General features: G+C 52.9%; 10 protein-coding genes across 10 annotated transcripts; 3 read left to right on the top strand and 7 right to left on the bottom strand.

Moving 5' to 3' along the window:
- Positions 1 to 161: 161 nt before the first annotated feature.
- M409DRAFT_60847 (uncharacterized protein) lies at positions 162 to 868 on the top strand (the record flags this gene model as incomplete). The annotated part of the gene is made up of 2 exons (XM_033814593.1): positions 162 to 605; positions 782 to 868. 2 exons carry the CDS (start codon positions 162 to 164, stop codon positions 866 to 868), a joined length of 531 nt encoding a protein of 176 aa, XP_033660270.1.
- Positions 869 to 1,013: 145 nt separating this feature from the next.
- On the bottom strand, positions 1,014 to 1,577 carry M409DRAFT_30131 (uncharacterized protein; the record flags this gene model as incomplete). Its single annotated transcript, XM_033809778.1, has 1 exon — positions 1,014 to 1,577. One exon carries the CDS (start codon positions 1,575 to 1,577, stop codon positions 1,014 to 1,016), a length of 564 nt encoding a protein of 187 aa, XP_033660269.1.
- Positions 1,578 to 1,923: 346 nt separating this feature from the next.
- M409DRAFT_71049 (uncharacterized protein) lies at positions 1,924 to 2,931 on the top strand (the record flags this gene model as incomplete). Its single annotated transcript, XM_033819010.1, has 3 exons — positions 1,924 to 2,013; positions 2,067 to 2,514; positions 2,579 to 2,931. The coding sequence occupies 3 exons, from the start codon at positions 1,924 to 1,926 to the stop codon at positions 2,929 to 2,931; spliced, it is 891 nt and encodes a 296-aa protein (XP_033660268.1).
- Positions 2,932 to 3,147: 216 nt separating this feature from the next.
- On the bottom strand, positions 3,148 to 3,888 carry M409DRAFT_60845 (uncharacterized protein; the record flags this gene model as incomplete). Its single annotated transcript, XM_033814592.1, has 1 exon — positions 3,148 to 3,888. One exon carries the CDS (start codon positions 3,886 to 3,888, stop codon positions 3,148 to 3,150), a length of 741 nt encoding a protein of 246 aa, XP_033660267.1.
- An 864-nt stretch (positions 3,889 to 4,752) lies between these two features.
- M409DRAFT_71048 (uncharacterized protein) lies at positions 4,753 to 5,619 on the bottom strand (the record flags this gene model as incomplete). Its single annotated transcript, XM_033819009.1, has 2 exons — positions 4,753 to 5,513; positions 5,577 to 5,619. The coding sequence occupies 2 exons, from the start codon at positions 5,617 to 5,619 to the stop codon at positions 4,753 to 4,755; spliced, it is 804 nt and encodes a 267-aa protein (XP_033660266.1).
- Positions 5,620 to 5,842: 223 nt separating this feature from the next.
- On the bottom strand, positions 5,843 to 6,382 carry M409DRAFT_30127 (uncharacterized protein; the record flags this gene model as incomplete). Its single annotated transcript, XM_033809777.1, has 1 exon — positions 5,843 to 6,382. The coding sequence occupies one exon, from the start codon at positions 6,380 to 6,382 to the stop codon at positions 5,843 to 5,845; it is 540 nt and encodes a 179-aa protein (XP_033660265.1).
- Positions 6,383 to 6,702: 320 nt separating this feature from the next.
- Positions 6,703 to 8,169, bottom strand: M409DRAFT_30126 (uncharacterized protein; the record flags this gene model as incomplete). The annotated part of the gene is made up of 1 exon (XM_033809776.1): positions 6,703 to 8,169. The coding sequence occupies one exon, from the start codon at positions 8,167 to 8,169 to the stop codon at positions 6,703 to 6,705; it is 1,467 nt and encodes a 488-aa protein (XP_033660264.1).
- Positions 8,170 to 8,388: 219 nt separating this feature from the next.
- On the bottom strand, positions 8,389 to 9,087 carry M409DRAFT_30125 (uncharacterized protein; the record flags this gene model as incomplete). The annotated part of the gene is made up of 1 exon (XM_033809775.1): positions 8,389 to 9,087. The coding sequence occupies one exon, from the start codon at positions 9,085 to 9,087 to the stop codon at positions 8,389 to 8,391; it is 699 nt and encodes a 232-aa protein (XP_033660263.1).
- Positions 9,088 to 9,313: 226 nt separating this feature from the next.
- M409DRAFT_30124 (uncharacterized protein) lies at positions 9,314 to 9,882 on the bottom strand (the record flags this gene model as incomplete). Its single annotated transcript, XM_033809774.1, has 2 exons — positions 9,314 to 9,698; positions 9,749 to 9,882. The coding sequence occupies 2 exons, from the start codon at positions 9,880 to 9,882 to the stop codon at positions 9,314 to 9,316; spliced, it is 519 nt and encodes a 172-aa protein (XP_033660262.1).
- Positions 9,883 to 9,940: 58 nt separating this feature from the next.
- Positions 9,941 to 10,414, top strand: M409DRAFT_30123 (uncharacterized protein; the record flags this gene model as incomplete). The annotated part of the gene is made up of 1 exon (XM_033809773.1): positions 9,941 to 10,414. One exon carries the CDS (start codon positions 9,941 to 9,943, stop codon positions 10,412 to 10,414), a length of 474 nt encoding a protein of 157 aa, XP_033660261.1.
- Between the last annotated feature and the right edge of the window lie 1,208 nt (positions 10,415 to 11,622).

The following is an 11,622-nucleotide window of genomic DNA, read 5'->3' as shown; positions in this document are numbered from 1 at the left end:
CGGAAAATCCATTGTAAATGCGGCCCTTCGGACCCCAGTTCTCTCGTAGTCTCAGCACTCCTACTTTGACCCAAGCTCGAGCTGTTCCTGCTACGAGCTACAACTTCAACCCGGCTACATTTACCTTTACACAACGGGAATCAAATACAATCAACACCAGAATGGCATCTACCGAAGTTGGCGAGCTCAAGATTGAGAATACCAACATCAAGACGGCACCCGGTGTCGATCTGTCCGCCAACCAGAAGACTCTTGTCGGCAGCGTTTTGGACCTCTTCGCTGGCCGACCATCCCTGGCCAAGCTCCAGCTCTGGAAAGACGATGGCGAGTTCGTCGACCCAATCACCATCTCCAGAGGCCGCAAGCAGTTCGAAGCACAATGGTACGGTCTGCAAACAGCATTCTCTGAGATCGAGAGACTCCATCATGAAGTCACCAACGCGGGTAACCCAATCGAGTTGGATTTGAAGACACGCTACGTTGTCAAAGGCATCAACAAGGAGCAAACAATCCAGAGCAAGGTTCTGATCCACACGGACGGTGACAAGATCTCGAAAGTGGAGGACAAGTGGGACGGCAAGCTGCCAGATAGCAGCATCACGAATGTGAGTTCCGTATTCCAGTTGCTGAACCCGCTTTGGTGGATGAAATATGCCGAAGGTTGGGCATTCTCGTTTTGGAGTTTGTTCTGGGAGACCACGCCTTGGAGGGTGAGGGATGCATCTTCTTGTGTGCATCTAATGTTGTGGAACCTTTGCTGACCATTCTTGTTCTCTTGCAGGCTTTCCGTCGTCTGAACGCCGTGACCGTGCCCAACCTTGTCGGCGTGCCGAAGAACGCGGAGGAAGATGCGAAGAGGGGCAACTAGTTTGTGGAATTGCTATTCCACCTCACACCACCTCTTTCGGGTCATTGTATAGCATGATATGTATCATAGATTGACGAATCAACGATGACAATTTCCGCGACCTCTCGGGAGGCTTCAGTTCCCGTTGATATTCCATGCCGTCCCCTCAGCCATCTTGTTGCTTCTCATGCCCTGCTGTAGCCACCTCGAGAATGTCTTTTTCGAGCCCAGGAATGTGCAGTACTTGAATCCCAGCATCCCCCAACTTCTTCTTGCCCTCATTGACTCCAACGAATGTCTCGGGCTCTGTAACACCGACTACCACCGTCTTCACCGCTTGACTTCCATCCTGTCTCTTCAAATTCAGGATACGTTCCGTACATGGCGTATTCCCCACGCTCCTCTTGTTGCACGGCTCCATGGTGGTATACAGCACCGCATCCTCAGGCAATCGCTCTCCTAAACTGCTCTCTTCACAACCATACTCCTTCGCCAATTTTATGAAGCAAGACTGCTCGGCATGCGTATTTCCAGGACACTCGAGCGTATATCCTGTCGTAAGAATCTTCGGATCGCAAGTTGAGCAAGTGCCCTGGAAATTGGCGTGAGCCTTGCTGGGCGAGATGACGACCGCGCCGACGCAGAAATTCGTGGGCTTCGGTGGTGACTTTCGTGCTTCGGATAGGGCGAGTTGAAGGTAGTGGATGTGGTCGTCGTGGGTGAGAGACATGGTAGGAGGATCTGGCTTATCGGTCCATAGTCGATGATTGAGGTCCTTTGCCGCGCGGCGTTCACGCAGGTATAGATTCGGTCAACGTCCTCGACAAGCGAGTCGGATGTTGGAATATCAGGTGTTTGGTGAGGGAGCTGTTGTCGTTGATAGCAACAGCAGCATTGAAGGGATTCGATTTCCGAGACCCGCCGAACTCGGGCTGCCGAGGTCGTCGCCGTTGACTTCACCTCATTATTTCCGGGTCTGTCTCTCCTTTGATATCGCCAACATATGCCCAGGCCAGTATACTGGCGAAGAGGCGAACATGAGCCATGTGGGTGGTCTTGACATTGAGACCAAAACCATGCTAATCGATGCCAAGGATCCTAACACGCCAGCGATAGTATCTCTGCTGGCTGGTGGCTTTGCAGGAGCTGTCGAAGGAGCTGCAACGGTACGTCTCGAGTTGCAGAATTGCTTGTTGGTAAAGACTAAGGTATTCTGCAGTACCCCTTTGAGTTCGCAAAGACTCGTGTCCAGCTCCGAGAGCAGAAAGGTCAACCAACACCGAAGAATCCATTCCGGGTAGTGTACCAGGTCTACGCGTCCGAAGGCGTCAAAGCCCTTTACAAAGGATGTCTACCTTTAGTCGTCGGTAGCGTTGCCAAGGATGGAATTCGATTCCTGTCCTTCGACACCATCAAGAACACTTTCAAGGACCCGGAGAGTGGAACACTCTCGCCACTTCGTAATCTCCTCTCGGGCATGGCATCCGGCGTCGTGGCATCCTTCACGGCTGTCACGCCGACGGAGCGGATCAAGACTGCATTGATTGATGATGCGAGGAATGACAAGAGATTCAAGTCTGCTACGCATTGCATCAAGACGATATTGGCGGAAGACGGTCTGATGGGACTGTACCGTGGACTTGCGGGCACGACGTTGAAGCAAGCTGGTACGTCTTTCAGATATGTCAAGTTCATGTTAATCTACAAAATCTACTAACATTGCATATCCAGGTGCGACCGCCTTTCGCATGGGCACCTACAATATCTTAAAGGACTACGAGCGAAAACGAGATATCCAACAGACAACTCTTACTAATTTTGCCAACGGCTCAGTAGCCGGAACTGTGACTACGCTAGCGACCCAGCCTTTCGACACGATCAAGACGAGATGTCAAAGTTCAAAAGGTGCCAGCACTGTTGATGCCTTCCGAAGTATCGTCGCCGATTACGGAGTCAAGGGGTTCTGGAAAGGAACGACCATGCGGCTTGGACGGACGGTATTCAGTGGTGGTATTTTGTTTACGACGTACGAATGGGCGGCTGCTATCTTGAATCCTCTGTTTATGAGAGAGCAGCATGCGTAGAGTAAGTGCACGAATCAGTACTGACTTCAATGCTGGCAATGTGCTGACGATCAGAGGAAACAGTGAATTGGCCACCTTCTGTACATATACCCTGGGACATACAGAACCTTGGTTAGAAGACAAATGAACATAGGCGTAAGATCATCAAACTCGAACAAACTGATCATTCCTAGCTATGGGTATCCAATGCGCAAATGCTAACAACACAGACTCTGCTCAACCCTCGAGCGGCTTCATGCCCGAGGAGGACGAAGACCCTGCCGTGGTGACCCTCGCATGTGCCGTCTTCGCATCCAAATCCCCATCCCGACCCGACGAAACAGCCTCTGGTGTATACATCTCATACTCATCTGCATTCTCATTTTTGGGATAGCCGGGCTTAGCTGCAACGGCCCCAAACAGCTGGAAGATATTGTTCATCCGCAGCAACATGGTATAGTAGATCGTTAGCCCCACCACGGTGATTTCCTCTCTCGCAGCTGGATCGCCCGCCTTCTCGCCCATAAGCTCGATGAAGCCAAGCTTCCTCACCGCCCAGACGTTGCTCGAGAAGCGGGCTACGGGTATTGAGTTCTCGTCCAAGCAGACAAAGTCCCATTGCTTGAAATCCGTGCTGCTCGTCCATGTCATGGTCATTGGCGCGCCTCCGGGTGTCCTGTACACTTGCGATGGATGTGTGTACCCGGTGGTGAAGCGTTTGAGCGCTTTGATGTGCATCGGCTTGCCTCTTACTTCGGACTCGCTGTCGATCTTGAAGGTATGGAGGTTGCCAGTGCCAACGAGCTCGTCGTCGTTGCTGTCGCGGAATTCGAGGTGTGGCTTTCTTAAGTTGCAATGCACGACCATGGAGGCGTTGTGAGTGGCTGATGGTGCTGGATCGGTGACGAGGCAACGGAACTTCTTCCATGAGAAGTCGACTTTGAGGGTGTTCGGTGGGAGGGGTTCGGAGTCGACCATCTTGAAGCTTGTATTGGGGATGAGTGATGTTCTTTGGACAGTTGATATGACTGAGGATTGAAAGTAGGATCTTTACTTGGCACTGTGAGTGGTGAGAGCTTTGAAGATTTCGAGACGACTTCATATATATCTTCTGTTCTTCAGCTCGTCCAGCTGGTCGTATTCGTACTACATTTCGGCGCCGTACCAAGCCAGGCCAAGCGCAGCCGCAGCAGCTCGGTTAGCCGACCCGACGTCATCTGGCAGGATTTCTCTGGTGATGCGGTCGTCCGTCCCTTGCATGGCCACAAAAATAACTTCAATGGCGCTTGCTCTTCTTCGCAGTTTCGCCGGCTTGGGAAGGATCTCTCAGCACGTCACCGGCTAAATGCCTCAGCTTCTGCATGCCCGTGGAGAGTCGCCGAGAAGTGAGGTGTCGAATTGCCGGGTTTGGATTAGGGGCGGTTGAAACCTTGTCTGCGTCTTTTCACTCAGCTCGCCGTCCTGGGTCAAAACAAACCTGTGTTACTGTACAGCCATCTTCACGTATCGTAACACGACCGAGGCAGTACACTGGGAATTATCGTGGGACTGGACCGACTAACCCAAAGGCCGGACTAAAGGTCACTTCGAGTGCTTGAACATGGCGGCATGCTCTGAACCCACGCCAGGACACCGACGAGGGGCGAATCAACGGCAAGAGCCAAGGCTCTCGAGAACCGACAATATGACCTCGTAGATCCAAGTTCGAGCCCCATCTTGCCGACGTCTGCTATGGAGAGCGAGAACCAAATAGGCAAGAAGAGGAAGCTACCTCTGAAACTGCCACGCGATGCTGTGGAGACTATCATGGACTGTCGCTGTACTATCTCTCCCTTGAAACCTTCACTTCGCGGTGTATCCCCCATCAAGCCTTATGTCGGCCCCATTGATATTCCTCGACTCATCAAGACACAGAAACTCCACAATCCTCGCCACCTCCAAAGGTTCTGCAAAACCACCCGTTGGAACAGCAGCCAGATACTCCTCGCGGACTTTTGCATTTGCCCAAGCCTTCTTCCCAAGCTCCGTCATCACCGGTCCAGGACTGACCGAGTTTGCGGTAATACCTCTGCCACCCCACTCACTTGCCATGCACTTTGTCAAACCGATGAGTCCAGCCTTGGAAGCGCAGTAAGGGCCGTGATGGTGCAAAGCGACATGCGCGGCTTGAGAAGCAATGTTGACGATACGCCCACCAGGGATGGATTTCCCACGGCCTTCTGCGGCTTTGGCAGCGGCCATATATAGTCTGGCGAACGCTTGCCCAGTGAGAGTCGGACCATAAAGATTGACCATATAATGGCGCAGCGCATCATCGACCGGAAATGACTCCAGCGGGTGCAGATTGACGATGCCAGCCGCGTTGACGAGAATGCTTGGAAAGGCGGCATTGTCGTTCAAAATGGCCGAGAAAGCCGCCTGCACTGAATCTGGAGATGCGATATCGCACTCGTAGGTTTTAACGTCCGTCAGGGCCGAATCTTCTTCGTCGAAGACCTCCCGGAGTATTGGATTGACTTTCTGCGCTTCGAATGGAGCATAGAGTATGGCCAATTTGGCTCCTTGTTTCCGAAGCAGCTGGCCGGTCAGTGAGCCGATGCCGCCTACTCTTGGACGATATTAACGAACATCAATCGATTATACAAGCAAGCACGGTTTCGACCTACCTATACCACCTGAAATTATGGCTAATCTAGACGCCAGAGCCATGTTTTTTTGTACATTCGAGAGGCCGGACCCGTGAAGTCACATTACATAGAGAGCGGGGTTGTGGTACACTGGTACTTGACGTAAAGAGAAGGCCTCAGGTGCGATGACATTCCTTGACCTCGCCAAATCGCTGACTGTGTCTCAAAAGCTTCGTAAAAGTGGCATAGACTGTTTCTACAACTTCCGAACGTTCGGGATACCTAACGTCGGTGCACAAGCGGCTTCATTTCTTCACCGGAAGAGCAGCCGGCAACCGCACCTTCGCCACCGCCTTGCTCAACTCCACCCTCTGCTTCTTCAAATTGACAATGGCATTATCAAGCCCCTCGAACTGATGCTCAGCAGTCCCCATGGGAGCTTTCGGGTCCAAGTAACTCCTCTTCAACCTCTGCACCTTGGCCTCGAACTTGCTAAGTTTAGTCTCAAACCCCCTCACACCGTTCTTCTCAAACGAATGCCACTCGCTGTTCAGAATCTTCACGGCTGCGACTTGAGCTTCGTACCGAGAGCCTGGTTGATCTCGTTGGAACAATGGCTTGCGGTCTGCTGGGGGCGGCTCAGGGGCTTGGGTCGTTGAAGCACGATCGGTGAAATCGACGGCTTTGGCTTGGAGTTTCTCGCATTCCTTTTGCAGGTCTTCGGCTTCTTTATTGAGGGTTTCCAGTTTGCAGTGGAGTTTCTGCTCGGGTGTTACGACGGGCTGTTTGCGCAGCTTGGAGAGGCGGGCTTGGACGCGGTCTTTGACGCTCATTTTTCGCTTCATGGTGGCGAGTTGAAATGATTGGTGAGGTTGGCAAGATCTGACGTGTGTAAGGAGCGTTGAGGGAGGTGGCAGGGCCTGTTTGTTGCATGTCCTGATCTTATATTAACGGGTGGTAGTGCATGTGGAGAAACCTGCGCCGATGGTGAACAGCAGCTGTTCGTGCAACGCAACGGCAAGGCAATGCTCTGACGACAGCAGGAGGTTTGTCAAAGTTTGTGGGAATACACAACTCCCGCTCGACAATGCGGCCATTTCCCGACAGCGATTGGTGCAAAGGGCCTTTTCGATACTATCGCAAGCCCTTGGTCATTTCAATCTCCTCATGCGCGAACGACAGCATACCAGATCAAACCCATGACCGCACCCAGCAAGATCGCAGCAGGAGGAGGAAGCTTGTAGTGCATACCCCCAACAAAGCTCGTCGCTACAATAACCACCCACCACGGATCCCTACTAAGGCTGCCTCCATTCCTCACTTCAGCGTCAAGATACCCAATCTCGAACAACCGGTAGACCGCTGTGAAGACCAATCCCACCGCAGCTGCATGCACGCCCCTCAAAGCTGCGCGGACCGCGTGAGCTTTGCGAACAGAGGACCATATCCCCAGAAGACCGGTGGCGAGCCACATTCCCGGGACGAAGATCCCAAGGAAGGCAGTGGCTGCACCCCCTATAGTTGGCGTGGAAGAGCCTTGGACCGCCAGCGCTCCCAGGTAAACCGCAAAGTTGAAGTTCGGTCCCGGGAAAGCCTGCACTATGGCTAGTCCAAGCAGGAAGTCTCGCGATGAGACCCAGCCGGGCGTGACGATGTATTCTCGGAGAAGAGGGATGACCACTGGGCCGCCGCCGAAGATGATCGTGCCTGCGAGGTACATGTTCGCGAAGAGGTCGAAGGCACGATTTCTGTCGGAGTAGATTCCTCTGCAGGCCATGACGATGGCGAAGGAGACGAAGAAGGACGTCAGAACGATGACACCGGTCTTCCAGGAGAGGAGCTTGCTTTGAGATTGCTGTTCTTGAGGAGGTTGTGCTTCATCTTGTCGAGATGTCCGGTGGCGCACAGAGGAGGCTTCACGGCGCTGCTCAAGTGTCTCCAGGTTGATATCGTCGTCTGCCTGACGTGGAGGAGGTTGGTCCCTTGACAAGGCCCGCCAGCTACGCTGAACGAGCCGTAAATCCGATATGGTCGTCATCAAGCCCCCAACAGCGATCAGCACAGGAAAGTACCACAGAGCATTATAGAGCATTCCCGCAGTTCCCCCAAGAAACACAATCGTCCTCGTCAGGCGATCTGTGATAGCCTTCTGACTTAGCTGCACGGCAGCAAGAGCAACGATTCCCACAGTCGCCGAATTCAGCCCACTGAGCAATGCGTAAGCCGGTCCAGGTAATTCATCCTGTATCTGTCCCACGCCCATCGCAAGACCCCAAGAGGCGATCGCCATGGGCAGACTCCAGACAAAGAACGCTGCAACTCCACAGTCAAAGCCGTAGTGCATTACATTGATGATGTAGAGCATCTTCGTCGAACCGGGCCCACTCAGCGCCTGGCAGAGACCAAACAGCTCGTCGTACGCTGTGTCGTCAAGCCAGCCATACTTCTCGACAAACAGCTCTCGGAACATTTGGAAGTGCACGGTAGGGCCGCCGAAGGAGATGAATCCGAGGTGCCAGTTATGGGCGAGCATGTCGAGGAGTGGGATTTTGGAGATTGTCCCTCCGTCTGGTAGCAGAGCCTTGCGGCCTCGGATGACCAGGTCGCGCATTCGGGCGAGTCTTGTAGACATGATGGCTTTAGTTTCTGAACAGCGATTGTTGGTGTTCTTGGTGAGTGAAAACGAGCTTGGTGGCTTTGGGTTTTGCAAATGCATGGCGCCATGCGAGATGGCTGGAGAAGCGTCTTGGTATTGCTCATCCAAGATCCACCAATTGCTTCACAGCTTTTGACTTTACGTCATTCGCAAAGTGATGTATGGTCCAGTTCCTACTACACCTCATGTGAGTTCTCACCTTGTCGCAGAAAGCGTATAAGTTCCCGTGACTACCCATCGTCTACAGGCCGAAGGAATCGCGTCGCTCATAAAGATCTTCATCGCGTCAAAATGCGAAGGCTCAGGCGCTGGCGGCGTATACACCGCGACAGGCCTCCCACGCATAGCATCGGGCATCTCACGATAGCCGGTGACGTTCTGTAAGAGATTGCAATTATCGTTGACCCAATTAATTGCCACACAATTTGGTGTCCAGTCGCAAGTCTCCTGGCAGTAGTCGAATGTCCACTCCGCCCCGGAGAGAGCTCGTTTGCGTCCAGTCGCAGTTGCACTCCGCGAGGAAGTCCGTGGAGGCGGATAGTTGACGTCTGACTCGTCGACTTCGGTGCCCACGTACGCGATGCCGCAGTTGATGTTGTAGGCGGTGCCGTTGGTGGAGGAGCATGTAGTTCCTTGGTTCTGAGAGCCGCAGATGTCTTGTGTTTGAGTTGGGCAGGCTTCATACGAAGTGCTTGCTGTTGGTACCTGAGCTGGCGTGACGCTGTAGACTGTGCTGGAGAATGACGATAAGTCCGAACTTGATGATGTGATCGATTGCGCGGAGCTCTGTGTGCTTGTGAGTGGAGAATTGCTAGACGGGTTGCTGGAGGTGATAAGGCTTGGGCTCAAGGCAGATGAAGGTGTTAGAGATGGCGTCTGTGGAATGTTGCTCATCGGTGCCGTTGAGGGAGGCGGGAGTAGGGTGCTGCTCCAGCTAATTATGGCCGTCACTGTCGCAGTAGCTGTAATTGTGGAGGAATGCGTGGTTCTTTGAGGTAAATGTGGAGTCGAAACTGACAGTATCGAAGATGAGGTGGATTCTGTGGAGGTTGTTGAGGTTGTTGAAGCCTGATTGCTGCTCGAAGACGTAACGACGTCTGAAGATGATGAGCTTGAGATTTCACTGCTGCTGCTTCCAATGGTGCTGGAATCGCTGCTTGATGTGAGAGTCGAGGAGCTGGAGATGCTGGATGAGGTGCTTTGTAGGCTTGAAGATGGTGATTGCGTCGAGCTGAGACTTGAAGTAAGGCTGAGTGTCGAGCTGGGGATTGCAACAGTTGAGCTTGTGCTCCGCAACGTTGAAGATTGAGTCGATACGTCTGTCGATGAGATTACCGAAGACGAGGTAGATGTTGAAAGGTCCGAGGAGCTCGTGCTCTGCAACGTGGAAGATGGACTCGACATGTCCGTCGATGAGGCAGCCGAAGATGAGCTCGATGTTGAAAGGTCGGAGGAGGTTGTGCTCTGCAACGTTGAAGATTGACTTGATACGTCCGTGGAAGAGGCTGCCAATGACGAGGCAAGATCCGAGGAGCTCGTGCCCTGCAAGGCTGACGATGTGGATTGACTGCTCGAAGAGGTGAATTCAGAAGAGCTTGAAGGTATCGAGGAGGCTTCCGAGCTTGAGGTAGCTGTTGAAGAGGGCGACGTTTGTGCGCTACTGCTACTGCTAGTGGTGGCGGGTTGCATCGTTGATGCCAGCAGTGGCGAGCTAGAGCTTATTACGCTCGAGGGCGATGAAGACAGAATGGCGGATGTGCTGCTTGAAGTTGCAGTAGTGGTCGATGAAAATGGAACCCCCGATGTGCTGCTCGGAAATGCAGTAGAGGTGGACGAGGAAGAAGTCGATGAAGCCCCCAAGCTCGAAGTGATCGTAGACGAAGTCGAAGCTTGTGCCCTGCTGCTGCTGCTGCTGCTGCTGCTAGTGGTGGTCGGCTGTGTCGTCGATGCCAGTAGTGACAAGCTGGAGCTTATTACGCTCGAGGGAGATGAAGACGGAATGGTGGATGTGCTGCTCGAGGACGTGGTGGAGGCGAAAGAGGAAGAAGTCAACTCGGCCCCTGAGCTCGAGCTCTCCATCGTCGATGAAGACGAAGTCCGCACGCTGCTGCTACTGCTCGAAGATGGCGTACTCGACCCCAGCGTCGACGAAGCCGAACTGGACACCGAAAGCGACGAGCTGTTTTCCACCGCCGAGGAAGAAGAAGAAGAGGTCGACTGAACCGCCGTACTGGATGTCGAGGAGGCGGGCAAGCTACCGCTTGAGCTTGTAATCGAGCTGTCACTCACCGATGAGCTTATCGTCGTCGAAGAAGAAGACGCCAGGGAACTGCTCGTTCGGGAACGCCTTACATAAATTGTTTCTGTGGGCCCGCTCACGGTGTTTTCTTCGGTGCTGATGACGGTGGTGGTCTGTAGAAATCAAAGATTAGCGTTTCCGTTGCAAAAGGGTAAGATAAGGCTGCCTGGCTTACCTCTACGTAGCTGACTGTCGCGGTCCGCTCGAGAGTTGTCACGATGTTGCTGTAGACTAGCGAGGTGACGTTTCGGAGGATCGTGGTGCCTTGGATATGTCAGCCTGCTCAAGTACGTTCCTTCGTAGATCTTGTGGGTTCTTACCGGGAGCAATTGACACCTGCGTCAAGGTCTGTGTGATTTCCGTCGTCGTTGTATATGGTATCGATGTCACGATTGTGCTGTAAATCAACGAAGTGGCTGTTTGTGTAATAGGTGTGCCTTGAGAAGTCAGCAACTATCCATTCCGTCGTCTTTCGAGCTGGCATACCAGAAATCGTCGTGATCTCCCGCGTCCTCTCAACGATAGAAGTCGTGATTGTTGTTGGCTGAGTACTGACCAACGTGCTGTAGACGAGCGAAGGCGTGGTGAAGGTGATTGTCGATGCTGAAGAGTCTTGATCAGCAGCCTGGCCTCCCCAAATTTCGAGCCTCTTCGCTTACCTGGAGCCGTGGTGGTCTCTGTCAGAGTCTGATAGAACGAAGTCGTATACGAGATGATCTGTTGAGCACAAGTAAACTTCTGATTCTCTCCATCGCCAACAAGCTCTCTCTGCGCCTACCTGCGTCGAAATTTCCGTAGTCACAATTGGATAACTCGAAAGAATCGTCACCGGATACGAACTAGTCGTAGTGACCGCGGGAGGAATCGACATGACCATCGTAGCCGGCTGCGTCGATATGGCGGTCGTCGTCAAGTATTGAACGGAGTAAGTGGTTACTGGGTAGCTCAGGTTCAACTTCGAACGCGAGCCTCTTACGTTTGAGTCTGAACAGAGACTGTCGTATAACTACGAAGAATGTTAGCAGGAACCAGCAAATGCAATCTTCATGAGCCTTACGTGACGACGTTCTGGGGAGTGGACGAGCTGCTGGAGGTTGTTCTGGCTAGAGGGAAGGTTAAATACATTTTCT

This window comes from Zasmidium cellare (genome assembly GCF_010093935.1).
Source record: "Zasmidium cellare ATCC 36951 unplaced genomic scaffold M409scaffold_60, whole genome shotgun sequence".
Classification (NCBI taxonomy): Eukaryota; Fungi; Ascomycota; class Dothideomycetes; order Mycosphaerellales; family Mycosphaerellaceae; genus Zasmidium; species Zasmidium cellare.
The sequence above is the reverse complement of the archived record's forward strand: the minus strand, read 5'-3'. Positions and strand labels throughout refer to the sequence as shown.